At 32.0% G+C, this 27,214-nt stretch overlaps 7 protein-coding genes across 12 annotated transcripts; all 7 read right to left on the bottom strand.

Moving 5' to 3' along the window:
• Positions 1 to 9: 9 nt before the first annotated feature.
• LOC18008708 (SKP1-like protein 1A) lies at positions 10 to 1,231 on the bottom strand. Its single transcript, XM_006390188.2, has 2 exons — positions 776 to 1,231; positions 10 to 414 (listed from the first exon to the last, which is right to left on the bottom strand). The coding sequence occupies exons 1-2, from the start codon at positions 1,079 to 1,081 to the stop codon at positions 241 to 243; spliced, it is 480 nt and encodes a 159-aa protein (XP_006390250.1). The 5' UTR covers positions 1,082 to 1,231; the 3' UTR covers positions 10 to 240.
• A 607-nt stretch (positions 1,232 to 1,838) lies between these two features.
• On the bottom strand, positions 1,839 to 4,956 carry LOC18009014 (beta-glucosidase 20). Its single transcript, XM_006390189.2, has 13 exons — positions 4,789 to 4,956; positions 4,371 to 4,440; positions 4,209 to 4,264; positions 4,045 to 4,120; positions 3,871 to 3,948; positions 3,687 to 3,774; positions 3,302 to 3,566; positions 3,072 to 3,187; positions 2,755 to 2,972; positions 2,597 to 2,634; positions 2,397 to 2,499; positions 2,162 to 2,273; positions 1,839 to 2,046 (listed from the first exon to the last, which is right to left on the bottom strand). Exons 1-13 carry the CDS (start codon positions 4,954 to 4,956, stop codon positions 1,839 to 1,841), a joined length of 1,596 nt encoding a protein of 531 aa, XP_006390251.1.
• A 1,286-nt stretch (positions 4,957 to 6,242) lies between these two features.
• LOC18008811 (GDSL esterase/lipase EXL6) lies at positions 6,243 to 7,999 on the bottom strand. 3 transcript variants are annotated; one of them, XM_006390190.2, is made up of 5 exons: positions 7,739 to 7,999; positions 7,479 to 7,612; positions 7,129 to 7,359; positions 6,765 to 7,026; positions 6,243 to 6,406 (listed from the first exon to the last, which is right to left on the bottom strand). In XM_006390190.2, exons 1-5 carry the CDS (start codon positions 7,977 to 7,979, stop codon positions 6,243 to 6,245), a joined length of 1,032 nt encoding a protein of 343 aa, XP_006390252.1. In that variant the 5' UTR covers positions 7,980 to 7,999. The 3 variants fall into 3 exon arrangements, with proteins under 3 accessions (XP_006390252.1, XP_024011125.1, XP_024011118.1); XM_024155357.1 differs by having other exon boundaries at positions 7,479 to 7,516; positions 7,739 to 7,979; XM_024155350.1 differs by having other exon boundaries at positions 7,479 to 7,621; positions 7,703 to 7,979.
• Positions 8,000 to 8,952: 953 nt separating this feature from the next.
• Positions 8,953 to 10,524, bottom strand: LOC18008563 (GDSL esterase/lipase EXL4). 3 transcript variants are annotated; one of them, XM_006390191.2, is made up of 5 exons: positions 10,272 to 10,524; positions 10,037 to 10,167; positions 9,701 to 9,931; positions 9,348 to 9,609; positions 8,953 to 9,197 (listed from the first exon to the last, which is right to left on the bottom strand). In XM_006390191.2, exons 1-5 carry the CDS (start codon positions 10,522 to 10,524, stop codon positions 9,034 to 9,036), a joined length of 1,041 nt encoding a protein of 346 aa, XP_006390253.1. In that variant the 3' UTR covers positions 8,953 to 9,033. The 3 variants fall into 3 exon arrangements, with proteins under 3 accessions (XP_006390253.1, XP_024010936.1, XP_024010935.1); XM_024155168.1 differs by having other exon boundaries at positions 10,037 to 10,074; positions 10,272 to 10,515; XM_024155167.1 differs by having other exon boundaries at positions 10,037 to 10,206; positions 10,266 to 10,515.
• A 516-nt stretch (positions 10,525 to 11,040) lies between these two features.
• Positions 11,041 to 13,813, bottom strand: LOC18009000 (GDSL esterase/lipase EXL3). The gene is made up of 5 exons (XM_006390192.2): positions 13,335 to 13,813; positions 12,873 to 13,003; positions 12,501 to 12,731; positions 11,441 to 11,696; positions 11,041 to 11,339 (listed from the first exon to the last, which is right to left on the bottom strand). Exons 1-5 carry the CDS (start codon positions 13,609 to 13,611, stop codon positions 11,146 to 11,148), a joined length of 1,089 nt encoding a protein of 362 aa, XP_006390254.1. The 5' UTR covers positions 13,612 to 13,813; the 3' UTR covers positions 11,041 to 11,145.
• Positions 13,814 to 20,315: 6,502 nt separating this feature from the next.
• Positions 20,316 to 22,647, bottom strand: LOC18008833 (GDSL esterase/lipase EXL2). Its single transcript, XM_024153920.1, has 5 exons — positions 22,270 to 22,647; positions 21,586 to 21,716; positions 21,261 to 21,494; positions 20,863 to 21,118; positions 20,316 to 20,690 (listed from the first exon to the last, which is right to left on the bottom strand). Exons 1-5 carry the CDS (start codon positions 22,565 to 22,567, stop codon positions 20,500 to 20,502), a joined length of 1,110 nt encoding a protein of 369 aa, XP_024009688.1. The 5' UTR covers positions 22,568 to 22,647; the 3' UTR covers positions 20,316 to 20,499.
• A 1,437-nt stretch (positions 22,648 to 24,084) lies between these two features.
• Positions 24,085 to 25,997, bottom strand: LOC18008472 (GDSL esterase/lipase EXL1). Of its 2 annotated transcripts, none has more exons than XM_006390195.2 (5): positions 25,589 to 25,995; positions 25,172 to 25,302; positions 24,852 to 25,085; positions 24,461 to 24,716; positions 24,085 to 24,356 (listed from the first exon to the last, which is right to left on the bottom strand). In XM_006390195.2, exons 1-5 carry the CDS (start codon positions 25,893 to 25,895, stop codon positions 24,163 to 24,165), a joined length of 1,122 nt encoding a protein of 373 aa, XP_006390257.1. In that variant the 5' UTR covers positions 25,896 to 25,995; the 3' UTR covers positions 24,085 to 24,162. The 2 variants fall into 2 exon arrangements, with proteins under 2 accessions (XP_006390257.1, XP_024007521.1); XM_024151753.1 differs by having other exon boundaries at positions 24,165 to 24,382; positions 25,589 to 25,997.
• Positions 25,998 to 27,214: the final 1,217 nt, after the last annotated feature.

Consider the following 27,214-nt stretch of genomic DNA (forward strand, 5'->3'; position numbering starts at 1 on the left):
AATAAGATCTATGCAAGGCAAACCAACATCACTAAAGCACAAATATCCAACAAAGAGCAAACATTAGTTCATAATTGTCAAAAGAAAAAAAGAAAAAGCACGAGGAGGAGGATCAAGTCTTCATGAATTTTTCAAAAGAAACAAAAAAAAAACAGAGGCAATAGACACTGAAAACGAACGACAATAACATAAAGAAGAAATGGTTGCTCTTTTGATTCGACACCTTCCTCGAACAAACGCTCATTCAAAAGCCCATTGATTCTCTCTGCGCACCTCCTCTTCTTCCTCGGGTGTGAAGTCGTTTTTGATGTTGAAGGTCGTGCGAATCTCTTCTGGAGTTTTGCCTTTGATCATATCAGCCACTGTCTGGCATGTTAGGTCAAGAAGGTTCTTGATGTTCAGATAATTAGCAGCCTGCGAGATCCACACAAAAAAAAACAAAAAAAAATTAGATCAAAATCCAAACATAAATAAACAATAAGGTCGATTCTGGATAAACGAACAAAACCCAAACACCTCCTAAACAAATTTTTAATTCCAGGCGATTCGATTTCAGGAAAAATCAAATCTTTACTCAGTTCATGGCCGATTCCTTAAGAACCCTAACAATTTCAATCTTAGGCAAGTTCAATTTCTGAAACAAACCCCTAAATTTCGGATACGGAAAATCGAAGAACGAAACCCTAAATTCCCAAATCGAAAACCCTAAAATCGCAAAATCGAAAGTAAAACAAAATCAGGCAACGAAAATAGAATCGAGAGAAGAGTAACAAACCAGGATGAGTTCGAAGAGGGTAGCCTGATCGATCTTCATGAACTCGGTATCCCAGGCTTTGAGGTCTTCGTCGGAGGAAGCACCATCGACGGCCTCGCTCTTGGAAGCAGCGGAATCAACGTGCTTCTTGCAGTACTCGATCACCTTGGCAAGGATCTTGCTCGTGACGTTGGGAAGAGGGACTCCGTTGTCGACGCAGTCGTCTTCAACCATGTGCGCTATGGTCTGGGACTCGAGAGCCACCGCCTCGTCAACCTCGAAAGACTCGCCATCGGAGCTCTTCAACACAATCTTCTTCGACGACATCTCTGTGGAGAAAAAGAGGAGAGATTTGGGAGATTTGTTTTTTGCTTTTGAGGAGATTTGAGAAGAAGCGATGGATGATGGAAATAAAGGTATGCGTCTCTCTGTGTATGTATATATATCCCTAATTTTGATAGTCGGTCGATTGTTAAGAAGTCATCGAAGGATTAGGAAAATAAGGAAAATGTTTATTATTCTTTTCCAAAAAGAAAAAAAGGGAAAAATAGAAAACACTCCTAATTCATTATTTTTTTGTCGTAATCCTAATTTAATTACAAAATTAAGTTTTTTTATACATGTATTTACCTGTATGTTTCCCTTTTAATTTGAGAACGCAGGATATTTTGTATATAACTCATAAATTAGGAAAAATAGAAACAATCCTAGTTTCATTAAAAAGTTGAGATTTTTATTTACCTGTATGTTCCCTTTTACCATAGGCAAAGCAGGAATATTTTGTATATAACTCATAAATTAACATACCATTTTTTTCTCACACTAGCTTTTTTTTTTCACACTAGATTTTTTACTAGTATGAGAAATTACCATAGAAGAAATATAGTGTAAATCTTTTCAATTATATAAAAAATCAGTATATAGTATTAAATTATACAGTATTAAATTTTATAACCACTCTTGAATCAAAACTTATACAACTTGTAAATCGATAATATGATTATTTTACTTGGAAATGGAAATACATTGATTAATTGTAAACAAAGTGTTTGTGAATTTTCAAAGTGATGGCAAGGAATTATCTCTACAACTCATCTTGCTCAAACTCGAACTCTTTCAGTCCAGCTTGGAGGAAACTCGAGTACCACTGGGCAGATAATTTTTCGTGGCGGGTCAAATTATTTTTGTAATCAACGTAGTATAGTCCGAATCTCGCGTTGTATCCATCTTGCCATTCGAAATTGTCCATCAATGACCAAAGAAAATACCCTGTAACGTTTACTTTATCATCGCTACAAAAACAAAAACAAAAACAATTAAATCTTTGGTAAAAAATAAAAGAAAAATAAATATTTTTCACATGGTAATTATCAAAATATAACTCAAAAACATGATTTGTTCACAAACCAAATGGATTGGTGCAAGCTCAAAAGATGCTTCTGGATATAGTATGTTCTGTGGTGATCTGAGAGCGCCAATACAAGACTCGTGTCTTGCTCGCCTAAATCCTCTCCGTATCCTTGAATAAAAAATTCAAAAACTCAAAGGTTTATATATGTGGAATGTAAAAAAGAAAGTTAAACCGGAATCGATCTCTGATTATATGATTATGAGATTTAATTTAGGTGAACGTTTCTCTAACCATTCTCGGTGATAATGATTTCAGGATTGCCATATTTATCCTTTATATATTTCAAAAGGCTTCTCAAACTATTTGCGTAGACTTCCACTTTAGCGACATCAGGCTATTAAAAATACAAAGTTAAAAAAAAAAACAAATCAAATAAAATTTCATATTTCTTACATTGTAAATTATAACAACAACAGCAAAAAATCACATACCTTGCTAGCATAAGCACTGAATCTATCCACATACCTTGCTGGAAGAAAAAAGAGTAAAAAAACGATAATTTTTGAAAATACTGTAAATGATATATATATATATATATCAAACTTCATAATATAGTGTTAGTGGAAAAAGAGAGATAGAGTAGATTTACGTTCCCAGTCGATGAGGGAATCACTCTGCCAACTCGGTTTCGAAGGATCTGGCTCTTCGTCATGCAATGCAAATAGGGAAGTGTAGTAATTGATTCCTACAAAATCAGCAGAATTCTTCAATTTCTCCTTTTGTGCCTCTGTAAATTTTGGTAGTCGATCTCCGACATGATCCTTCATCGATTGTGGATAATCTCCATACGTGGTCGGATTCAAATGCCTGAGAAACCATATTAGTATTTGTCACACACACACATAAATATACACTATATTTTAAATTTTGAAATTAAATGTTACTATTTTAGGTTTTTTTTATAACCATCCCAATATGAAGTCAATCAAATTAGTTGCAGGAGTTTCGTGCTCATCTTCCGAGAGCTCGTGCGGCTCAAACCAAGCTGGACTATGAGCAATCCCAATTTTACCACCTTTGCACTGTAAATGATTACAAAGAAATTAATGTTTCTATATACTTGTTCATTAAATTACATGAATATTAAAACTTCTTTTAAATTAAATGATGATTATGTTATATAATTATGTGGATACCTTTTCGCATTTTCTAAAGGCTTCAACAGCATCGGCATGTGCCAAGAGCAAGTTATGACTAACGATATAGGCTTCGTATCCTGACCGTCCATCGTGACACATGTCTCCATGTTCTCTGATGTACTTAGAACATCGTCCCGGTGCTGTTTTCCCGATGTCGTAGCCACCTCGACTAAACACCCATGGCTCATTGATTGTGACCCAATGCTTTACTTTGTGTCCATACTCTTGGAATGTGAAATTTGCGTACTCCGTAAAATCCTTTCTAAATATACCAAAAAGGCATATGACACTTTCATTACATATTAAGTCGTATGTAAATGACAAAATAAATTATAACAAAAAATTACGTCAGATATCATATATACTACAAAAATAATCTTACATTATGCGGTCGCTTAAGAAGCCACCGTATTCATCTTCTAAGTCTTGGGGAGTGTCCCAATGGAAAACGGTTACTAATGGTGTTATTTCTGAATTTCAAAAATAAATGAAGAGTTAGTACGCGTAATAGTTTTGATATAATATTTTTGAAGTCTATCAGTTTATCGGAAATGAAAACAAATTACCATTTTTGAGGAGCTCATCGATTAAGTCGTGGTAAAACTGCACACCTGCTTTGCTTATTCCTTTCTCCATCCTACCATCTGTTAATTATTCAATTTTCTGTTATATATCAACCATTGCAATATCTGAGTAAAGGCAATGAAATATAAGTCGCCTGGCTAAGATTATTAACTTACGTGGGAATATTCTGGGCCATGCAATTGAAAATCTAAATCCATCAGTGTTTAGACTTTTCATCAACTTGATATCTTCCTATTAAATTTATTATTTGTTAATAATAATTCTTAAAGAACTTCACAATTCACAAGTATACAGTAGGGATAAATAACATAGCAAATACCTTGTAACGATGGTAGAAATCGACAGCAACGTCGGCATTGTGATAATTACATTTATCTGAAAATATATATTTGAAGAACAGATGATTGGTATATATATAATTGGCAATTTTATTAGTCAAAATTACTTTAAAAGAGGAAGAGACAGAGAAAGAGAGGGAGACGTGGAAATTTCTTAGTGTAGGTGTCCCACATGCTTGGGCCTCTACATCCTTTATCTACAGCTCCTTCAACCTAGTTAATTGACCACATAAATCACTAACATTTGAAGAATTATTTTGTCACAAAAAATTAATTTTATAGAAAAAATCAACTTAACACATATTTCGCTCAGATAATAAAAATTTCATATCAATATTCCAACTTGCAGCTCGAATGAATATGCAAGTAGATATGCTGCAGCAATCTTTTAACAAAGTTTAAGTTTTTTCCTTCTATTATGATAACACCGGATCGATATGAGTTTTTGAAATTCTTTTGAACAATCATGGGCTGATTTTGATCTAACCTTTATAGGACCGGTTCTATAGAATTGGTCAGGTCGTACCGTCAAATATGATAAATAAAATGTGTATATGATACCTGAAAAGCTGCGGTTGAGGTACCAAAAATGAAACCCTTAGGAAAATGGGCACGGGTAAAAGTTTGATCGGTACTCGAACAAGCATATTCATTGGCCGTGGTTGGGGAGCCGATCAGACCGAGGAACATAACCAAACCTAGGAGAGCAAACTTATGAAACCTCTCCATTAGTATGTGTATTTGATTTTATCTCTGAAGTAAATGTAATACTTGACGAAATGTAAATGGACTTTTATGTTGGAAAGGATTTTTGATGTTATATATAGAGACTAATTAAAGAGCCTTTTAAGACATTTTGGATTGATCAGTATTTATATTACTAGTTCTTACATTTAAAGCAAAATATGGGAAGAGGTAACCCACGTGATTCACATACGTGACCGGCAATGGTTGGGTTTATATGAGTTTCAAACAATGCAATTCGTGTGAGGGAAAAAAAAACAATATGTACTGAACTAAAGGAGGTTTCTTAGGCATGACTGTATCATTTAACAAACATGCAAATTAAACATTAGATTGTGCCTATTGTATAAAACCATGATGAACAATCTAGCTGAACTTTAATTTTAATGCCAAAAAAAAATCTATAAAAAACATCCAAAATATTAATTTCCACACCGCTGTTGAAAAATAGATAAAATTCCCGCATCATTTTGTATGCTTCTGGTGAGGGCCTGAGGCATAAATATTTTCAACACTATGGGAAAAATCTCCACCAGCAATTAATTTAAGAACATATGGAATATAATTTAAAATCAAAATTTCGCTAACAACGATGAAAGAAAAGGATTCCGTATTCATTTTTGTATGTTTGAAACTTTGAATACATATATTTTATAACTGAAACAAAACAAATTATGAAATGTTTATAATACGATATTATGATGTCTTTTTTTGTAACATTATTTTAGTTGATATGAAAACCGTTTATATTATCTTTTCTATTTAAGACGAACTAAAGTTTTCTCTCTGTTAACATTTCTACTTTTTATCTTAATGCATTTAACTTTTTGAAGTACAGATGTCTTTTAAATTTGTAGATTCTTGATTTTTTGTTTTGAATACTACTTGAAGGTTTCTTAACATTAAAAAGGTTAAAACATACGCTATTTATATATTTACTTATATATCATGTTTGCATAATTCAAAAACTGGGGCAAACTTTAATCGTGTTTGCATGATTTTCAGAAGACGAAATGCCCCCAGAGTGAAGACTTATATACAAGTTTACTTCATTTCATACGATACTATACATATAATTAATTACGGAAATTCTAAAAATAAAAATAAAATAAAAATCTTTTTTAGGCCGAATACAGCATTGGATCATACACTCTTTACAATAAGAATAGATATCGTCATGTCATGTGTATGATATTGTCTTCTGTTACATGATTAACTGTAGTATATAAATAAGATTAAAATAAAATACATTGTAAGAAACAAGAAACTAATCAGGCAAGGCCTTTCCTCATTTGATAGATAAGAGGTTTGGATATTACTTCATAGGCTTTCTGGGAGGGGTGAGCGAAGTCATAGAAGACGTACTGATCCGGGTCTTTGCATGGTATTATTGACGTCGGCATACAACAACACGATCTTTTCCCTTCTGAAAACCCTGAAATCATTAAATTTTTACACATAAATTGTCAAAGCAAATGGTCATAATATATTTACCCATTTTTCTCAAATTTCTTTACATAACGGGTAGATTTCAGGTCGAAATCTAAACTACAAAGGTTTGCAAAAAAAAAAAAAAAAAAACAAATCAGTGAAATTAATTTGATATAAACATTGATGACATAAGTAAATAGAATGTATGATGAACAAGAATAAAAAGAGAGGAGGAAAAATGACGATATCGAGCTGGTTACTGATTTGGAGAAACAAGACAATAACCATTATTTTACCATCATGATGATCATCAGTTGGTTACTTCATGTAAGTATCTATGAGATGTATGTGTATCTACGTACCATAGGCCTTAGGATTGGTTATAAGATCCATAAGAGTGCCGTACATGTCGACGTAAACAAACTTTGCACCTTTAAAACAATCTTCTACATCGTAACTTTGAAGACCTTTCTTCAACTTGGTGTTGAAGTTTTCCACAACTGAGTTCACGAAGAAGTTACACCATGCGAATACCCCACTAAACATGAGTCGATGGAAAGGCAAACACCCCACCGGCATCACTCCCATCACTGCGAATTTTCTCGCTCCGAGTTTATATAAATCCTTCATATATTGATAGATGTACATAAACCAAATAATGTGAACAAATGCATATATATAATTGCTACTATATATATCAATGATTGTTTGAAAAAAATGTCTTACTTGTAGAAATACTTTGGTCCAACCAACCATTTTACTTGTATATGTATCTGTGGAGTATAATCGTACAATAGCGGGAGCAAAGAAGTATCCAAGATCGTTATTTCCTTCAGAAATAAGAAACACTGCGTTTGAAATAATTTCTTTTCTTTTTTTCTTATTTTTCACAACTTTCTTTAGTTTCTTCAGATAGTCTTTGAAATCTTTTACTTGATCGCCTGCTGACAAAACTCTCTGACCAAAAACTCAACGTAAATAATAATGAAAAAAAAATTCTTAGAAAATTTATATGGGTCAAAATATATTATATAGTGTTCATGGAAACAACAAGTTTATATATAGTTTTTCTTCACCAGCGTTCTGGATGTAAGATCGTCGATTCCTGAACCACCTGATGCGAAACAAACGCCGGTTTTGAGGTCGTCAGGTTTAATGCGACGAGTCTTACGATAAGCTGGCACAAGTCTTTTGACCCCCAAACCTTCCGCTAGAATAGAAGACTTCACCACATGAGAATACTATTTCTACTATATGGTTCTATATATATAAATAATACGATAAAGTAAAAATTTAAAATTAAAGGAACAAACTGTCATTGAATGTGATCTTATACCAACTATATCAGTGAAAACTCTTCCATTTCCGAATCTTCCCGTCGGTATCTTAAAGTCAAAATTCCAACCATATGGCCAGTAATTTCCTTTCAATAGGGTTAGAAGAAGATTATTGTTACCAGTATCTAGTACTGAATCTCCAAAAGCGAAAAGCGCAGAAAATGTGTTGTTTTTTTCAGCCGCTGATGAGAGGAAACAAATGGAAAATAGTGTCAACACCAGTATTGTTTCCCTAAACATATCGAAAATTTAAGTTCACACTTTTTCTCCGGGACAGTTTTGAATTTTTTTTTTTATGTTTTATACAGAACCCACTTGATGGTTTTCTAACTAGTTTTAGACGTCTAGAATTTGTTTGTCGAAGGAAGCCAAAATGCATGAGAGTGCAATACACACCGAATGAATGTTAGGATGTTTTAAGAAAATAACAATTCCATATATCTCATGTTTTACGATTTTTATTTCTTAAACCATGTTTTAGTGCATCTTATTTAAGTATCTGTGCAAGTTTAGTTAGTTGGTTACCATGAGACATCATTATTATTTCAAATGTTTTTATACCATCATATGCACTTAAGAAGCATACTTTGTAAGTAACATTAATAAAAAGCAAACATCAGCTAGTGCCCCCAAGGTTTTTATGAATAATTGTTATCATTGATATATAGAAAGCCTATATAATTTCGTATAATATTAGCTATAGTTATCAATGCTATGATCTTTATTTCACTTTGGCCCCAAATACTTATGGATTTTTATTTCACTGGAGTCTGAGGATGTTAATTTATTGTTTTTTTATTGGGCTGACTTTGCTATACCACCCTCACTAATGCATCTTTAACTATTTTCTTCCATTTTGGTTCATCGCTTTACTATCCAAACTATATATAGTTTTAGTTACTTCCAAATATGAAATTAAAAGTGTAATATCGCATTTTATAATTTGCAATTAGATTAATCCAATTTTAAATTCAAAAATCCGATTAACAAAACTGTAAAGAAGATCCGATTTATAATTAAAAAAAAAAACTCAGCAAGCAAAATCGAACTGATAAGAAACACTCTATCTCATGCATTGGGAGAGTTTGTTTTAGCAGGTTTAGAACTTTAAAATTTTGTAAACAAACGCCTTTGTTCTGGGATTATGTAAGAGTTAAAATGAACAATACATAACTGGGTTAAACATTCTTTCTAATAAGAAAAATAGAAATAGATCATATCTCATGTATATGATTTTATATATAAATAAATAACGATGGTAGTTATTAAGATTACAATAAAGCATTGTAAGAAATCAGGCAAGGCCTGTCTTGATATCCTGGACAAGCTTTTTCGAAATTGTTTTGTAGGCTTTCTCGGAGGGATGAACAAAGTCATAGAAGACGTATTTATCTGGGTTGGGGCATGGTACTATTGCCGTAATCATGCAGCAACACCCATTCTTCTCATTTGTAAATCCTGCAACCATAGAACATGCATACGTAACTACCATATTACGTTAATATCGCAGTGACACTATCCAGGATATGGAGGAACAAGGCAATGACGAATATATATATATATATATATATATATATACATGATGGTGCGTAACGTAAAGAAACGTACCGTATTTCCTATGATTGTTGATAACATCCATAAGAGTGTTGTACATGTCGACATAGACAAACTTTGCACCGCTAAAGCCCGATTCTCCAGCCCAACTTTTAGTTCCGCTCTGCAATTTTCTGTTGTAATCTTGGGCTACTCTATTCGCGAAGAAGTTGCACCACACCACGAATCCACCAAGGAAGATTCTTGACATAGGCAAACATCCCAATGGTATCACTCCCATCACCGCGAATTTTCTAGCTCCTTGGTCATATAAATCCTCCATACATGTACCAAAAAGAATGTGAACAAAATATGAAAAACTATATGGAATGCTTGATGAAAAAAAAAATGCCATTCTTTCGTCTTACTTTCATAAATTGTTTGTTCCATGCAACTAGTTTATTGGTGTATCTATTTGGAGTCATTCCTCGAAGTCCGGATCCTGTCCCAAAATATGTGATTCCAATATCATTATTTCCTTCGGAAATAAGAAACACTGCGTTTGCAATAATATTATTTGCACGTGCCCCTGCTACGGCCGTTAGCTTCCTTTTGTAGCCTTTGAAATCTCTTACTTGGTCTTTCGGCGATAAAACTCTCTGACCACCCAAAAATAAATTACAACACTTCATTAGGAAACGTTGGTTTAGGTAATCTTTAAACATTTTAAACCGAAAGAACAAGTTCATTATTTTTGTTTTCACCAGCATTCTATTTGTTTTAGGGTCGACTCCTGCACCACCTGATGCGAAACAAACACCAGTTTTAAGGTCACTTGGAGCAATGAACAACTTACGATAAGCTGGTAATGTTTTTTTTACCCCTAAACCATCGGCTGAAAAAAAGGAAAATAAAAAAACTTTAGTATAAATGAGAAAAAAAAAGAAAAAAAAAGGAATTACAAATAAATATTCTAATAGATTATGATATTAATTATACCAATTATATCAGAGAAAACTCTTCCATTTCCGAATCTTCCGGTAGGCATTCTCATGTCGAAACTCCTGCCATATGGCCAGTAATTTCCTTTCATTAGAGTCAGGAGGTAATTGTTGTTACCGGTATCAACTATTGAATCTCCAAAAGCCAAAAGCGCAGGAAATGATCCATTGACCGCTTCGGTTGACAAGAAATTATAGATGGAAATTAATGCTAATACCAATACTTTTAATTTTCTAAACATATCTAACATTAAGTTTTGTTTTTTTGGTCCCCAACACTAGTGTGTTAGACTCTCTTATGTTTTATAGAGAATTCAATTAATGGGGGCTTCTATAAGCTCATGTCAGTAGTATATAAACAAGTGTGTTTTTTTTTAAAAAAACTATTTTTAGACGTTTAGTTTTTGTTTGTCGATGGAAGCTAAAAATGCATGGGAGTAGTGAGGACACACAGGATGAATGTCAGCATGTTTTACGAAGATATCATTTCCATAATTATATGATGATAAATACAGAAAAAAATGGAGTATATTCTTTTAATACATTTACTAATGAATTTTAAGAACCTGTAGTCACATCTTCACTTACACCAAAGAATATTTAAGGCATTTACAATTAATGAATGATATATGATGATTTGTTTTGCAACGATGTTTTTCGCCACGTTGACTCATTCATCCCCACGCCACTAGACTGAAGCGAATCCAACTACACTAAATTTCTAAGATATGAAATAAAAATCTAATTGGTTTATTCAAGAAATGAAATAACAAGAATTTAACATATTTAAACCGAGTACAATTTCCAAATGATACAAACAATATATGATGAAAAATATAATTAATCATTCTGACGCGAAAATAGTTTTTTTTTCAGAGGAATTGATTAATAGCTTTGTTAATCAACAGTGAGACTAACACTTTGTAAGTTTTTTCTGTGGGATGATAACTGTCCCAAAACACATGGCTAGACACGTCTGGACATACAGAAGATGTGATTTTATTGCACAGCACCGCAACTTCGATGACTCCGGTTCCACAGCATCCTTTATTAGACACTTCAAATCCTACAATAACCCAAATCATAACGTTAAAGTTAGTACATTTTTCATATGGAAGACAACAATAGTACTACAAATAAATTTAAATATCACGTTTAGGGTATTACCGTATTTTGCAGGATTCTGGATGATATCGAGAAGTGGGTCATAGATATTAATGTAGACCGGTTTTATACCCGGTAGAGTTTTACGGAACAAATCCAATTTTACAGAGAGCTTTGAATTAAAAAGCTTTGCTGCGTCGTTGTAATACTCAGCACACTCTCTTAAAAGACCTCCTCCTACGGTTCTCTGAGATGGTACACACCCAAGTGGAGGTGCACCAAACACAGCTATTCTTCTCACTCCATATCCGTATAGCTTCTGTAAATATTTCATCATAATCATTATATCTAATGCATAGCTAGTATTTAATAAACGTTATAAGAAAAACTCAATCCAAACAAATATTACATATTCTATCAGAGATGAAAAGTGACAAAAGATGAGACACATCAATGGATAAATCTATACATGCATGGTACGCCCAACATTAATGCTTGAAAAGTTATATGTGACTGAAAAAGTATATGAAATATAAAACATTATGCTATATGAGTGTTCTTCGCCGGAATCAAATGTGTGAGGATCTGAAATTAAATTAAAAGTGATATGAAAGGTGATAGTTGGGTAGGTGGCCATAAATTTGATAGTAACTAGAAATACTTATTATGAAATACTCATAGCTAAAATGATTATTTCAATATAATGCACCTCTATACTAAACGTATCAGGTATCTACATTTTTCAAGTATGTTGTAAAAAGCAACGCTTCTGAACCGTTGTCATAAAATATTCCATGACATAAATAGAAGTATTAGTCACTGAATTTAGTAACTTTTTTGATAGATTTTTACTACTTTTAGCATATGCTTTACGTTATTGATAGCTCATCCAGTAAACTGTAAATAGTTATTTTTGTTTACTTCTCAGTACTATTATAGAAAGACAAGTATACTAGTTCCTGTGGAATATATATAGTAAACTGTAAATAGTTATTTTTGTTTACTCTTTCAGTAATACTACAGAAAGACAAGTATACTAGTTCCTGTGGAATATATATATATATATATATATATATATATGTGTGTGTGTATGTGTGTGTGTGTGAGAGAGAGAGAAGCTTACAGTCACAAAATCGGAGGCAGAGTTGGCCATAAGAGTAGTATACGAATCGACGTCGTATTGAGGTCTTGCATGAAGATCATAGTAAGTATTGGCTATGTCGTCGCTGCCTGCGACCAATAAGATTATGCTGTTGGCTAATATGAATCTTTTTCTTTCTTCCCCTACTAAATGATTGACTTTCTCTATGTACTCCTCGAAATATTTCAATTGCTGTTGTAATGATATTACGGCCTAATACCATCAACAAATAGAAATGAGACCAAGTAAGTTAGGATAAAATATCAGATCGAATATTTCCATATCCGTATAGGATTTTGTAATTAATCAAAAACACTATAATCGTCATCAGAGTAAATATGTTGTATTAATTACCACAAGTTTAGGTGTTATGGGATCGTAACCAGAACCTCCCGACGCAAATGATACACCGGTTAAAAGATCTTCGGGCTTTAGATTTGGATCGAGATAGGCAGGTACAACTGATTTTATTCCCACTTCCTCAGCTACAAATGACAAGAGCATAAAGATAAATAGCTTATAATTCTGACCTTTTTAAAAACAATATTATTGTGGAAGACTGACTTTCTTTTAACAAAATTTGGTACACATATTGAGTCAATGTTACTAGACTTGTTTTAACTAATATCTAAATTAAAGGGGACATTGATTGCTCAAATAATTTGCCGTGGCTTGTGTCCTAGTAATTAAGGGTCGTTATCTACAAATGCGTGAAATCTATTTTTCCAGTGAATTTTCTCTTGTCACATTAAAGCTAGGAAAAAAGAAGAGTAAGGTAATATATATGTAGAAATGAATAGAATCACGAGAATGGACCTAGCAAATCGGCGGGGGTTCGTCCGTCGCAGAATCTCCCGGTGGGAACTCCTCCTTGGAAATTGATACCGTAAGGATGAAAATCGCACTTAACTACGGTTTTGACATTGTTGTTATTTCCGGTGTCGACGATGGAATCTCCAAAAGCTATTAGTGCCGGAATCTTCAAGTTTGGCGGCAGCTTTACGGCGACTACCGTCTCAGTGAGAACGAGGAGAGACAACAAACATAGCTTCAATGAAGAACAAGAACAAGACCAGCTTGTATTGTCTTTCATGTTTGCTTTATTGTAACGTAAGTAAATAAAGTAAGATTTTTAGTCAAGACAAGTTTGCTTTGAATCACGATAACCAGGACAAACGGAAAATATATAAACTTTTCTTCTATGTTATCACACTTATATTTATATATATATAGACACATGTAGATACAAATATGTGTATGTGTGTGTGCCATGCATTGCGCGGTGGAGGTGTTGTGGACTTGTGTAGTACGTAGACTTCGGACAAGACCGAATTATTATCTGATTTGGTTTTTGATATTTTAATAATTTTGATCGTAGAATACATCTGAGATAGTGTACTTAATCTCAACCATGAACCATACCATTTTTGTTATATAACAAGCTGTTTTAAAGACATCCTATTAGACTATTAATGGCGGTGCGTTTGTCGAAACACGTATTGCCAGCAGAGTGTGACAACTATATTAGAGCGTATTATTGTCAACGCTATTATAATCGTTGAAATAGTTCAAGATGCTATCGATCCTCTTAATCAAGATTAATGGATTATTTAATACTCTACTCTTTTTCAAAATAAACGCATTAATTGAAGATTCAAATATCTGTAACGTATAAATTGCGTATAATCATTGTAATTTGTACTGTGGGTTAAGAAAAGGAACATCAAAGATTTAGTACTTATGTAACAGCACCATAATTTTGTTTTGTTTGTTTTATTAACAGCAATTTTGTGTTATTAAATTTGAGAAGATTAAAAACGATTTCTTAAACGATCATATTCCGATATCATTGAAAAATGTAATCACATTTAATATCTGTTAAAACCATTGAATAAATTGCATTAAATATTTGCAAATCCTTGTAAAAAAAACTTGCATTAAATATTTTGGCTCTAACATATTTTGTTCCACAAACTTTTAACGCATTTTGTTCCACAAATTTTTAACGCATTTTGTTCCACATTTATTAAATTAAAAGAATGATATCACAAATTCTCTAATATATAAATACGCTTCTAGATAAAATTGTTTAAACTAAAAGAAAGTACAAATAATTCTAAACTCGTCAAAAATTAATTTTGAGTTATCTTAGTAGGTAAAGTTAGAAAAAGAAAATAATAATAGATATTATGGTAACCGCATAATCTCAATAAATTGAAAAGACTGTTCCATGGAGTATTTATAAATTTCATGATATAAATACTCAAATGATCTTATGTTAATTAAATATAACTTTTCTATCTTTTGTGTGATTAGATTACAAAATTCAAACAACTTTGATTCTTTGGTTAAAGTCGGTTTGCTTAAATTTAGTTTTTGAGAGACTCAAATACATGCGTGTACCGATCGCTTTAGAGGACTCATTATCCGGTTGATTCGATTGGTTTGGTTTGATTCAAATTGCAAAGTACAGTAAAACCTCTATAAAATTAATAATGTCGGGACCAGGATATTTTATTAATTATCGTGATATTAATTTATCTATAAATTATTAATTTATAGAAAAAAATTGCTTTCCGCTTATAGTTTTCTAAAATTTTCTTTGGAATAATGTTATATTTTAAAATTTTAACAAATTTCGTAATATAAATTATGTTTAACAATCATAACTATCGCAATAAAATAGTTTCAATACCATATTGGATTATCCATGTAAAAATATATATGTTCATAAGTTTAAAATTTATAAAAAGATTATGGCTACTATCTGTATTATTAATGATAAAATTGAAGATAACACTACAATACATTTAAAAACATTTACAGATATGAAAATCAATTATTACATTAAAATTTATCATAAATTTTGAAGGTATATCGTAAAACATCAATAAAAGCTACTGATATAATATTTAAAAAAATCAGATCCAATGAGATTTCAACCTTAAGTAAAAATAAACACATTAGTCATATTTTAGAATACTATATTTACATATATTTGTATTAATGTTTATAATTATTAATTTATGTTTTTGTTGGGACCATATATTTACATAAGGATTTCAAAAAAAATTATTATCTTATTATCTTATCGAATTTGATGGATTTTTACATTGGTCCGACTTGAGACCAGTAAAATTTATTAATTTATAGTGATTATTAATTTATCGAGTATTAATTTATAGAGGTTTTATTGTATATTTTAAATGCAAAACTATGATTTCCCAATTTTTCATGATTAATATATTGAATAAACAAATTATATAGTGTTAGATAGGATGTTAAAAAAATGTAAAGTGTTACTTATAAGTGTAATCCAATGTGTATATAATATTAGACATGTGTAATCCAATATATAATAATCTAATACGACAATTAGGTTACATTGAAATGGGATAATAATACTAATTAATTTAAGAATCTCATGCTAAATCTTTGAGCATGTGAAGTAAACTTTTAAGAAACGGCAACTTTATAGGTCACCATAATTAATACAACCAAGACTTCTAGAGCCCATCACGCTCGGCAATATATAAGATATTGTTGGTATCATTTCTGGTCTCTATCGTGACATATTCTTTTCTCTTTTTAAGACTATCGTGACATATGCTACTTTTGTTTTACTTTAGAGTTCTTAAAAATCGACTTAATGACTTATCATGCGTAAATACGAATATTTATAAGAAAAAATTGGAACGAAAAGGCGTAGGGTAGATGTGATCGATCACAAGCAAAAGCAATAGGTGATACATACTAGCTACTATATATCCCCACAGAACTGAATGTGAAGAAGGGTGGCTTTCTCTGTATAATCTACATATTCACGTGATATAAAAGGTACAAACTGAAGGTAGATTACATTAAATGTAAAAACTGTTTGTGTCTTTCGCTAGAAGCTTGCTGTTAGTGCTACCTCCATAACGATGGTCCAAGTGTAAAAATTATAGAATATAAATAGTAAGCGTACTGCTTAAGTGCTATCCAAAAGATCAAGCTAATTAAGAGCAAGACATATCGACAAGGCTACTAGAATGTGGAAATTAATTTAATGATTGAACCAACCATATTATCGCCCAACTACTATCTAACATATTTATGTTTGTATAATATGTGCTCAAAAACTCTATAGAAATCATACACTTAAAAATATATCTCTATACATGTTTTTGAAAAAACGAATATCATTTTAATTAAGATTTGAATAAAATGTCAATTATTTCAGTTCTTATTTTCTTAAAACAGAAAAGTAAGAAAATTTGAATTGAAGTGATTATACTTGCATTAGTAGATAATATTGTGATATTCAGATAGTATTGTGATTCGTGTGAAAAGATTACAAAACGAACGCAATTTATTATACAAATGGTCCTGTAACTATATATTGCGGAGTCATATATGTTATACTATATAGTCTATGATATTCATATATCGTAGAAGATGGACCCCGTAGGCCGTAACGTTATGTATCCCAGTCCTATTTATTTGTAACAACAACTCGACAGCGAGTCAGCGACAAGGTTGAGGTGACGAATACTTCCACGTATAGGAAAGCCAAAAGAAAATAAAAAATGGGGAGCCATTTAATTGAATTTTTAGAATTCGGTTCGATAAGCATTCATAACTATGCAAATAATTATTAGTAGGTCCAATATAATAAAGATATTGAATCACTCACGATTAATTAAGTAGTCCAAAATTGATCCTACCAACGTATAATAGTTTTTTTTACAAAAAAACGTATTATAGATAATTCAAGTTAAAAGTATATAGTATTGTTTTTTATTTTTGGTTTTTATGTTTAGTAGATTCTCTGAAAGGTATCTCGTATATTTCCACCCACTAAAATCCAACGCATATAATATGATCTCATCCAAAATATCATTTAATTATGTCGAAGTTTACAAGCTTTTTCAGTTGAGCTAGCAGCATGCAGTTTATTACTTCGTTACTGGTCACCAGTCTAAGCTACATACAAATTGTTTCATACCGACAGAACAACAAAGTTCAGTTTTAATTTGGGAATTCACAACAAAACTGCACCTACCACTGCAATCCTGAGTGATTCTCTTGCGTTCACTTTACATCTTTTTATTTGTTTGGGAGCTATGAGTTCTTAGTATACTCAGGATTCTTTTAAAACTTGATTAGGTATTTCTAGCTGTCCGTTCTATTCTTGAAATTATCTAAATATTTTTCTAATTTTCATTTCCATATATCTTCATTATATGTCGGTCTAAGTTTCAAATTTTATTGGTCTTCTTTTTGTGTCATAAGTTTATATGTTTCTTAAATCACATTTATTAAATTCAATAATTTCTCTAATTAGTGAAATACACAAATGTAAACATAGTGATTAAAAATATCTGGTTTCTCAAATTAACAACTTATTTAATTAGCACTTGCAATCTAATGGTTTATGTTAGTATCGTTCAAACTCGTATATATGCATATAAGCTGGCCCTAAGTTTTAAATGGCTGCAAGTTAAAGAAAAAATAGGCCGAAGTTACAAAATTAGGTGGCTGCAAGGTAAAGAAAAAAATAGGCAGAAGTTACAAAATTAGGCAGAAGTTACAAAATTAGGAATCGAACTTGAATATGCTTCAAAAACCTAACTTACACTAAACCACTTCACTACAAAAACTTTCAATATTTTGAGGGCTGAAATAGTTTATAGTAAAAGTAGGGTCGCAAGCCCATACTTCCTCTGCTTGGCTCTAGGGCCGGCTCTGTGTATATTGTTAACACGAAATAATAATTGCTTAAGATTTCCCTAATTCTAGGATTATTTTCAATAAAATCATACTCAATTAATGTAAATCACCGCATCCGTCTCGACATAAGCACGGTCATTGATTGAAATGGCTCAAAGTTGGCTTTACTTTAATCATTGCATGGAATTGTGATGCTGTGTGCACAATGATGCAATATGTCAAATTTTAATATTTATTACTGTTGTTTTTTGGTGACAAAAATATTCTTAAAGAGCCCTGCTAAAGAATGTAACGGTATAGTTTTCTTATTGGGTTAGGCTTACGATTTCTTTTCTCTAGTGGATTTGGGAGTCGGTTTTTGAGCTTATAAATACAGACTTGGGGATTTGTAATTGATTCATTCACACAATGAATAAAGAAAATCTAAAAGGGTGTTTACTTCAATTGCGATTTCTTTCTATAGTTTATTGCTTTTTTCGTGCTTGATTCACAACAATTACGAACACAACTTTAATATCTCCAAGTATAACGAATTTTAGTGGGAGAGATCAAACCCAAGAGAAGCTAATTCATGAATTGTACTGAATATGCAAGAAACAATCATATCTAAACTCAACTAAGAAAATCAGTGATGGGTTTTAGTGCCACTCTAGAACTTTTTTAAAAAGAGAAAATTGAAATGAAATTAGCTGTGCAAACAAATATGTGAAAATGCAAAGAGCGAGACAAGGTAAACAACGATCAAGATTATAACAAAAAAAAAAAGTGAGAAGATTAGACATGGGTTAAGTAATAGAGTAGTTATGGTCTTTCGGTTGGTTATTAATGCTAAAACTCACAAGCAAACTTTCTTTCAAGACAAAGACTACTTATCGAGAAACTCATTTTCATGAAGTTTTACCCTTCATTAATCAACCGTTTAAGCTAAATTCATTTGAAACCAGAAGATTACTAAGCATGCCATTTGAAACTCACAAGCTTTATCATCGATATTTCTTCGGGTCTTTATATTTAACAGCCAACAAATCACCTTAGTCAACGATTTTTCCTTGTTTGTTCGAAACAAATTTTGTTTCTTTGGAAACATTTGAAATGATGAGTACGAAAAAATAAAAGCTTCGAACGCTTTGTAGTACAAATTTTCAATCTTTTCCAGAACAAAAAAAAAATCCTTCGACCAAACAGTAACACACAGTCAACCAACATCACTGGCACCGTTCCTTGGCCGTGTTCTCCTCTCCAAACCACCGTGTGCTTCATATATAACTCAAATAGCTATCGCTTGATTAAAACGTGCATTCATTTTTAACTTTTTTGTTGTCAGAGAATTCGGTTCGACAAAGCATTCATTTTCCGTCTGAAGAAAATTTTATTGCTTGTAAAATGGGTCCCAAATTCCTAATTTATTATATATCTCCGTATATTTTACTTTCAACAAAATACGAATCGAGTGTGCCAATTAAATTATAATCAAAGTCCGAAACTTAAATTTTAATAAATCAATCAAGCATGGCTAATTATTTCAAGAAACAATAAAATAAGGGTTTCAAACTAACTTGTTTTTCATTTAGTTTGTTTCATTACAGGGAGGTGAAAAAAAAACAAATGAAACAACGTTGGAGTGATTTATTACTTTTGTTTTCTCTTTAGGTTATTATCTCCCCTGGTTACAGAAGCGGAGGCGTTACGGTGGGCACTGGAGAGTGCTAGAAGTTTGTGGTATATCACAAAGTCCGTTTCTTTACAGATTCTCAAGACCTGATTTCAACGATCGAGTATCCATGTTCACGACCAAGTATCCAGGATTTCTTTATTATACAAAGAAGATCAACTTGGCGGCGAATGCTGCCGCAACGTTTGCTTCTCAGTTTCCAGTTTATAAACTTTAAGTTGATAGTGTTCTGCCTATTTGGCTAAAAGCTCTAGCAGCGGCTGACATGCCCTTTCGTGTAATTGCAAACTGATCAGTGAGAGTAGTATAAGTTAAGTTAAAGAAAAAAGAAACAGATATCACGTCTATTAGATTAATAAACATTAAAAAAAACATGTAAATAAGATTAACTTGCATGTAGTCATAAACTAAAGTTTGTCCAGAATACTTTCAAAATATTTTGCGGCCACAATCCTGTAAGTCTTCTCAGTAGGATGGAAACTATCCCATAACACATAATCATAATCTAGTAGACAAACATTTCGATATTACGTCTATTAGATATATAATAAACATAAAAAAGCATGTAAATAAGACTAACTTGCATGTAGTCATAAACTAAAGTTTGTCCAGAATACTTTCAAAATATTTTGCGGCCACAATCCTGTAAGTCTTCTCAGTGGGATGGAAACTATCCCAAAACACATAATCATATCTTTTTGGACATACTTCAGCTGTGAAGTTGTTGCACAGACCAGCAACTTCAATTAGTCCGGTTCCACAACATCCTCTATCAACCACCAGAAAATCTGTCATATACTCATATTCATGACAAACATACAATTTTACTAACTTCTAGATAAAATATAAATGTTTGAAACCTAATTTGTTTTTAGGAATACTATGGAATAACCAGAAAAAGAAAATGAAAAAAGAGATAAAACTATACTCTTTCAAAAAAAAAAAGAGAAAATTATTTACCGTATTGTTGAGGGTGTATAATGATATCAAGAACTGAATCATATATATCGACATAGATCAATGTTTTGTCTCGTAAAGTTCTTGATAAAGAATCCAAATTTGCAAAGAGCTTAGCATTGTAGAGCTTTGTTGCATCATTGAACCTAGCAACACAATTTCTCGTTGGTCCTCCTGCTACCGTTCTCTGTGATGGGACACATCCTAGTGGTGGTGCACCGAATACTTGTATTCTTCTTGCTCCATATTGATGTAATTTCTGTAAATACCACATCATTATTAAGAGAACAATAATTTTGAGAAAGGAAAAAAGAAGAGACTTACGAGATGAAAACAAAAATTACGCAGAAATAAATATTAAAATAAATTCTTACGAAACTAGTTTATTAATTATTTCATACTTGAGCAAAAGATCGAGCCTCGTTAGCCAAAAGAGTGGTAAACGAAGCGACGTCGTATTGGCGTTGAACAGAAGGAAGGGCAAAGTATGTATTGGTTATATCATTACTACCACATATAACAATGAACAAACTGTTTTCTATAATGAACTTAGTCGTCTCTTCTCCAACAATTTCCTTCAATTTCTCGATATACTCTTCGAATAATTTCAGTTGCTGCGACAAGGATATTCCTCCCTTTACATACAAAGATTATGAAAAAAAAATAGCTTTATAAATAATCATATATGTTTTATTAAAACACGGTAAGATTCGGAGTTGGATATACCGCTAATTGGGTTGTGAAAGGAACGTAACCAGCACCACCAGACGCAAATGTTACGCCGGTTAAGAGATCTTCCGGTTTCAAATTTGGATCTAGATACGCCGGTATACTTGGTTTAATCCCAAATTCTTCAGCTATGACAAGCAAGGAAAAGTCAACTTATTAGCATTCATCCTTTTATGTTTCTTTGCCCTTCAATTATTTGATGTTTCGCCTTTAGTTTTCATGTACGATTTCAAACACAAGAAAATGACACTTACTGTTTGAAAAAACTAAAAGAAATGACTGATCACATGTTATTGAGAAAACCTCAACCACTGAATTAAATGTTCTCTTTGACATTAGTCAGCCAGTTAATGCCTCTAATAAAAATTGTGATCGTACCATTTTTTGAGTTTCTTTATGCCTCGATCAGATCCATCACGTATCTTAATCAATAATGTAAATTACCACTCGCTGAGATATTATCCAGTACCATAAACGATACAATAAATTGAAACTGGATCATCGATGACTTTTTATTAGAGGCTTAAAAAATTAAATGCTGTGTTTATAAAAATAAAAATTCATACAATTTTATTTTTATTTTTTCGATATGAATTATTATTTAGCCGTGTTATCTATCAAGGAATATATCGAAACATAAAATTTAATCAAATACATCAAAGAAAGCAGAGTGACATTTACCTATAATATCAGTCGGAACTTTGCCGTTGGAAAACCTTCCGGTAGGTATTCCACCGTCAAAATCGATTCCATAGGGAGGATAATTGCATCTAGCCAACGTTGTCGTAATGTCGTCGTTATTTCCGGCATCAACGATCGAATCTCCAAACACTATTATCGCTGGAATCGTTTTGTTTGTCGGCAGTTTCACCAAAGCGTTTGTGGTTGTCTCGAATAACAACACGAGAAAGAGCAAACACCAAAACAGTCTCGAAGAAGAAGAAGTAATCTGAGGAACAGTGCTACTGTACCTTTCCATTGTTGCTCTATGTATCTTTGTTTGGAACCAAACTTGTTTTCTTTGGAACCTTTGGACTGATGATTATAAAAAAAGCTTCGAACTGTATCTTTACGAATAACGGCTGTTAACATATAATAGCACAAACTTGATATTAGAATAATACAAAACCCTTCTTAATGGGGAACAGTAAAAACGGCGCACGGACAGTACTAGTATATAAACCCTAAATGAGAGTTAAAAAATCAAAAAATAATAAGGCCATTGTCTAAACTAACACACTTTTAAGGTTTTGGTTCCAAATATTACAATTAACATCATAGTTTAAATTTCCAGTAATAATACAAATTTATATTAAAATGGTTCAAAATATATTTTTCTAATTTGGAAAAACTACCCTAAATGGGAAATAGGAAACCCAAACATATTATAGGGTGTGTTAAGTTTGAAAAAAGAACTATTTTGTGTTATTTTTTGATATTTCTTAATATAATATTTTGATTTTATTTTTGATTATTTAGGATAAACAAGTATTTTCCAAGTGATTGTTTGTGCTATTTTAAAATTTTAAATTTGGTGCGACAGATTTGAAAGGAAAACTAATTTATGTGCTATTTTAGAATATTTTCTCTAAAATATATGTAAGAAAAATTAACTATTAATGTCTAGAACTGTAGAACATTTTTAAAATGCTAGATTAGCATACGTAAACTTTTGAAATTTAAACTGGTTTGAAACATTATAATTAAATTAAATGGATATTTAAACTCGTCAGAATGCTATGTGAAATTTTTATATTTTAAGAGAGATATCAATGAAAGTGATACCTGACTAAACCCATCAAACTGGTTTCCCACTTTCTTTCGCTACTCTGTTTCTTTGACATGTTTTGTTTTCCGACGAAGAAAAATATTGTAAGTACTCTGCCCTGCGTTTAACAGATTTTGTTGGGCCTAATGGTTAATTCCTTATGTCAACCATGAGCCTTATGCTTCTTTTTTTCCGACAACTTGGGCCTTATGCTCAATTATCGTTAGCTTCATAGACCACAAAGATAATTGTTTTCTTGGATAATTAGGAAGTTTTGGGCCAAGATCAGTACATCTCTTTAAAGTTCGGATCAGCTTTTAATAATTTATCCGTTCCAGCTGCCACTTAAATCTGTAACTTCTTGAATTATCTCAAGGTACCTGTCGAGTCGAGTTATCAATCTCTAGTTATATTTTCTTTCCAGTAGACAAAAGAAAATTGGGATGCGCAACTTCGTCACCTGTCACAGAGTACCTTATTTTTTTTTCGACGAAAGAAATTTGTTTTTCTTTTCCCTCTTATTCAAGGTTTTTGTATAGTTTTGTCTCTTTTTTTTGGTATCTGATCTTTGCAATAGGTTTGAGTTCCAAATAGTACTCTGTGACAAGTGACGAAGCTGTGAACAATATTTTAGCATATAGAATATACAAGAATATTGTTTTTAAACCATAAATACATCATATGAGACAATTACAAGCCCTGAAAAAGAGAAAATTGACAAAACATAATGATAGTTCAAATAATCATATAAATAGAATGTGCCGAACATGTTAAAACACAAAATGTAGGTGCTATATATCAATTAATTATAAGAATCTGTTGAGATATCTATCAAGAAGTTTTGCAACTATAATTTTGTAAGCTGTTTCAGTGGGATGAAAACTGTCCCAAAACACATAATCCGATCTTACGGGACACACAGCAGCTGTATAGTTGTTGCATAGTGCAGTCACTTCTATTAGTCCGGTTCCGCAACATCCTAAATTGGCCACCTTAAAACCTAACAAAATCATAAGAACATATACACTAGAGTATAATTTTACGGTGAAATAACTACATGTTCAATATTATTTCATTTTTCTAAAAAAAAGAATGATTGATTACCATATTTATGAGGGTTTAAAATGAGATCAAGAAGAGGATTGTAGATGTCGATATAGATTAATGTCGTGTCTAGTAAGGTTCTTGACAAGCCATCAATATTTGCAGAGAGCTTAGCGTTGAAAAGTTTTGACGCATCATTAAACCTAACAACACAATCTCTTGTTGGTCCTCCTGCTACGGTTCTCTGCGAAGGGACACATCCTATTGGTGGTGCACCAAACATAAGTATTCTTCTTGCTCCATATCCGTAGAGTTTCTACCAATACCACATGATAAAAAAAGAAAATTAAATTGAATTATAAATCATAGTCTAAAATAATATTACAAAGCCACCAATAATTAATTTATGATAAACCTAGTAGTAAATAGATAATGTGACGTTTGTCTTTACCATAGCAATAGAGCGAGCATTATCAGCCATGAGAGCGGTAAAAGAAGCGACGTCGTATTGGTGCCAAACAGTAGGGAAAGTAAAGAAGTCGTTGGCGATATCGTTACTACCACATATAATAACGAACAAGCTATTCTTAATTATGAACTTTGTCCTCTCATCTCCGACCAATCCATTCAATCTCTCTAAATATTCTTCAAAATATTTCAACTGTTGCGATAATGGTATTCCACCCTTTTTAAAAAAATTCAAAAAAAATATTAGTTATTTTAAACACTTCATTAGATAAACTTATAACATAGAAAGGGGAGGTTAACTACCGCTATTTGTGTTGTCAAAGGAACATAACCAGCGCCACCAGAAGCAAATGTTACACCGGTTAAGAGATCTTCTGGTTTTAGGTTTGGATCTCGATATGCCGGTATATATGGTTTAATCCCTAATTCTTCCGCTATAAAAACAATAAGTTATGAAATCATAATTTGCAACTTTTTGATATAATTTAATTTATAGTTGAATAATAAAGGTTGCCACTTGGTGTTTTAGCTTTATTTTACACAAATTGTAAAGGAAATAAAACTATTCACGGGTTGTGGGAGTCATTAACCAGCTAGCCAAAGCATTCGCTATCTATATAGTTGTCCAATAAATAATACATGGTTAGTGTTATATATAACACTTTAAAAATTAGTCAACGAAGAAGAAAAAAAAAAAGAAACTTGCGGTTATAAACTAACCTAGCATATCAGTGGGGACTTTTCCATTGGAGAATCTTCCCGTAGGAACTCCACCGTCGAAATCAATACCATAAGGAGGATAATCGCATCTAGCCTCCGTTATCATATCGTCGTTGTTTCCGGCATCCACTATTGAATCTCCGAACACTATTATTGCCGGAATGGTCGTGTTTTCCGGAAGTTTCACTAAAGCATTTGTAGCTGACGTAAATAACAATACGAGAAAGAAAATACACCAGTATAGTATAGACGACGAAGAGAGACAAAAATAAGAAAAACTGTGTTGAAGAGCTCGACGTCGTTCCATAGCTGTTATGTAAATAGTATATATGGAAGTTTGTGAAAACAAAACAAAATCTTGTTTCTTTGAAAGCTTTGGATTATGAATGTGAATAATCCTCCTCCCGCTTCCTATGTATATATATTTATATATTACTAAGGATTTTGTTTTTGTGATGAGTTTGGTTTGGTTGTTGTCATAAATTGAAGACAACGACATGTTTTTTTTCTCTCTACAAGTTCTTCTAATATCTAGTACTGTGTTGTCGTTAGAGCCTATAAGACCACTGTTATAATTAACAACGAAACGTCCACCATGATCTTTGTTTCAATCTTTCAGTATGTTTGACTCAAATATAAATAAGAAATAAAAGGAATTGTTCCAAAAGGGTACGAAGATAATACAAAAAGTCTCCTAGGTTATTGATATCCAACAAAATTATGTGTAGCCATTTCTTCAAGAAGCATAGGTTTAGTGCGACGTATATTAATAATGTTCACTCATTTAATTATTTTTTTATTTGTTGTCCTCGTCGCCTAGTGGTCATTTAGAGCATCTTCATGTTTTCCTTCAAATATGAAGTTTCTTCATTTTTAAAGGAAAAAAATGAAGAAACCATTGGAGCAAACTTTCTTCATTTTTTTCTTCAAAAAGAATATTCCAAGTATATTTTATCTCTTTTTTTTTATTAATTACTAACAAGATCCTATACTTTTCAGTTTTACAAATTTTCACCTATTTATTTACGTAAAGTAATTATTCAACCAAATTATAAATTTTATATAATTAAAAATTTTATTACATAAAGAATACATAATGTAAATAAGAACAAACCATGCATAATTTTATGATGTACTAGAAGACACATATTTTTCCCATAGATGGTCAATTAATGCATTTCGAAGAGAGAAATGAACTTCTTTATCCTTGATTTTTCTATAACGAGCCAGAAATTCTTGGAACCAGATACTTTCATTTGCTTCTATTTCAACCTCTGGAGGTGGAACTTCTCTTCTTACTTCAATTGGTGCACTGAGATCACGCTCATCTTCAATTATCATATTATATAAAATTATATAAGTGGTCATTATGTCATGTGGCACATTCTTATCCCAAAAACGAGTTGGCCCTTTCACAATTGCGAAACGTGATTGAAGAACTCCAAATGAACTCCAAAGACCAGCTCCCAAAGACAGCACCAATTAGATATTCAAAGTAAGAATTATGCTTTGAAATAATTTAAAGAGGAAAAGAAAATTTTGTTTCAAGACATAAATTCTATACAAGATGTGAATATTCGTACATATGTTCAAGCTGAACAAGCATGGATTTTACAGAAAATGGCT

The sequence above is a fragment of the Eutrema salsugineum genome, unplaced genomic scaffold (genome assembly GCF_000478725.1).
Source record: "Eutrema salsugineum unplaced genomic scaffold, Eutsalg1_0 scaffold_9, whole genome shotgun sequence".
NCBI classification, from domain to species: Eukaryota; Viridiplantae; Streptophyta; class Magnoliopsida; order Brassicales; family Brassicaceae; genus Eutrema; species Eutrema salsugineum.

What these genes read in the sequence shown, in the direction of transcription:
- LOC18009014 (XM_006390189.2), bottom strand. Translation starts at nt 4,956, where the DNA reads ATGGAGAGGTTTCATAAGTTTGCTCTCCTAGGTTTGGTTATGTTCCTC. An exon ending in CTACACTAAGAAATTTCCAC is followed by an intron (nt 4,265 to 4,370) that starts GTCTCCCTCTCT and finishes ATATATTTTCAG; the next exon opens with ATAAATGTAATTATCACAAT. An exon ending in TCAGTGCTTATGCTAGCAAG is followed by an intron (nt 2,500 to 2,596) that starts GTATGTGATTTT and finishes TATTTTTAATAG; the next exon opens with CCTGATGTCGCTAAAGTGGA.
- LOC18008811 (XM_024155350.1), bottom strand. Translation starts at nt 7,979, where the DNA reads ATGTTTAGGGAAACAATACTGGTGTTGACACTATTTTCCATTTGTTTC. An exon ending in AATGACAGTTTGTTCCTTTA is followed by an intron (nt 7,622 to 7,702) that starts ATTTTAAATTTT and finishes TGGTGAAGTCTT; the next exon opens with CTATTCTAGCGGAAGGTTTG. An exon ending in GGACCAAAGTATTTCTACAA is followed by an intron (nt 7,027 to 7,128) that starts GTAAGACATTTT and finishes CAATATATGAAG; the next exon opens with GATTTATATAAACTCGGAGC.
- LOC18008833 (XM_024153920.1), bottom strand. Translation starts at nt 22,567, where the DNA reads ATGGAAAGGTACAGTAGCACTGTTCCTCAGATTACTTCTTCTTCTTCG. An exon ending in CTTTCACAACCCAATTAGCG is followed by an intron (nt 21,495 to 21,585) that starts GTATATCCAACT and finishes TTGTATGTAAAG; the next exon opens with GGAGGAATATCCTTGTCGCA. An exon ending in TATACACCCTCAACAATACG is followed by an intron (nt 20,691 to 20,862) that starts GTAAATAATTTT and finishes AGTATATGACAG; the next exon opens with ATTTTCTGGTGGTTGATAGA.
- LOC18008472 (XM_006390195.2), bottom strand. Translation starts at nt 25,895, where the DNA reads ATGGAACGACGTCGAGCTCTTCAACACAGTTTTTCTTATTTTTGTCTC. An exon ending in CTTTGACAACACAAATAGCG is followed by an intron (nt 25,086 to 25,171) that starts GTAGTTAACCTC and finishes TTTTTTAAAAAG; the next exon opens with GGTGGAATACCATTATCGCA. An exon ending in TTTAAACCCTCATAAATATG is followed by an intron (nt 24,357 to 24,460) that starts GTAATCAATCAT and finishes TGATTTTGTTAG; the next exon opens with GTTTTAAGGTGGCCAATTTA.
- LOC18008563 (XM_024155167.1), bottom strand. Translation starts at nt 10,515, where the DNA reads ATGTTTAGAAAATTAAAAGTATTGGTATTAGCATTAATTTCCATCTAT. An exon ending in CTCTGATATAATTGGTATAA is followed by an intron (nt 10,207 to 10,265) that starts TTAATATCATAA and finishes TCTTTTTTTTTC; the next exon opens with TCATTTATACTAAAGTTTTT. An exon ending in GGAACAAACAATTTATGAAA is followed by an intron (nt 9,610 to 9,700) that starts GTAAGACGAAAG and finishes ACATGTATGGAG; the next exon opens with GATTTATATGACCAAGGAGC.
- LOC18008708 (XM_006390188.2), bottom strand. Translation starts at nt 1,081, where the DNA reads ATGTCGTCGAAGAAGATTGTGTTGAAGAGCTCCGATGGCGAGTCTTTC. An exon ending in CCCTCTTCGAACTCATCCTG is followed by an intron (nt 415 to 775) that starts GTTTGTTACTCT and finishes TGGATCTCGCAG; the next exon opens with GCTGCTAATTATCTGAACAT.
- LOC18009000 (XM_006390192.2), bottom strand. Translation starts at nt 13,611, where the DNA reads ATGAAAGACAATACAAGCTGGTCTTGTTCTTGTTCTTCATTGAAGCTA. An exon ending in AACCCCCGCCGATTTGCTAG is followed by an intron (nt 13,004 to 13,334) that starts GTCCATTCTCGT and finishes TGTCATTTGTAG; the next exon opens with CTGAGGAAGTGGGAATAAAA. An exon ending in CCATAACACCTAAACTTGTG is followed by an intron (nt 12,732 to 12,872) that starts GTAATTAATACA and finishes TGATGGTATTAG; the next exon opens with GCCGTAATATCATTACAACA.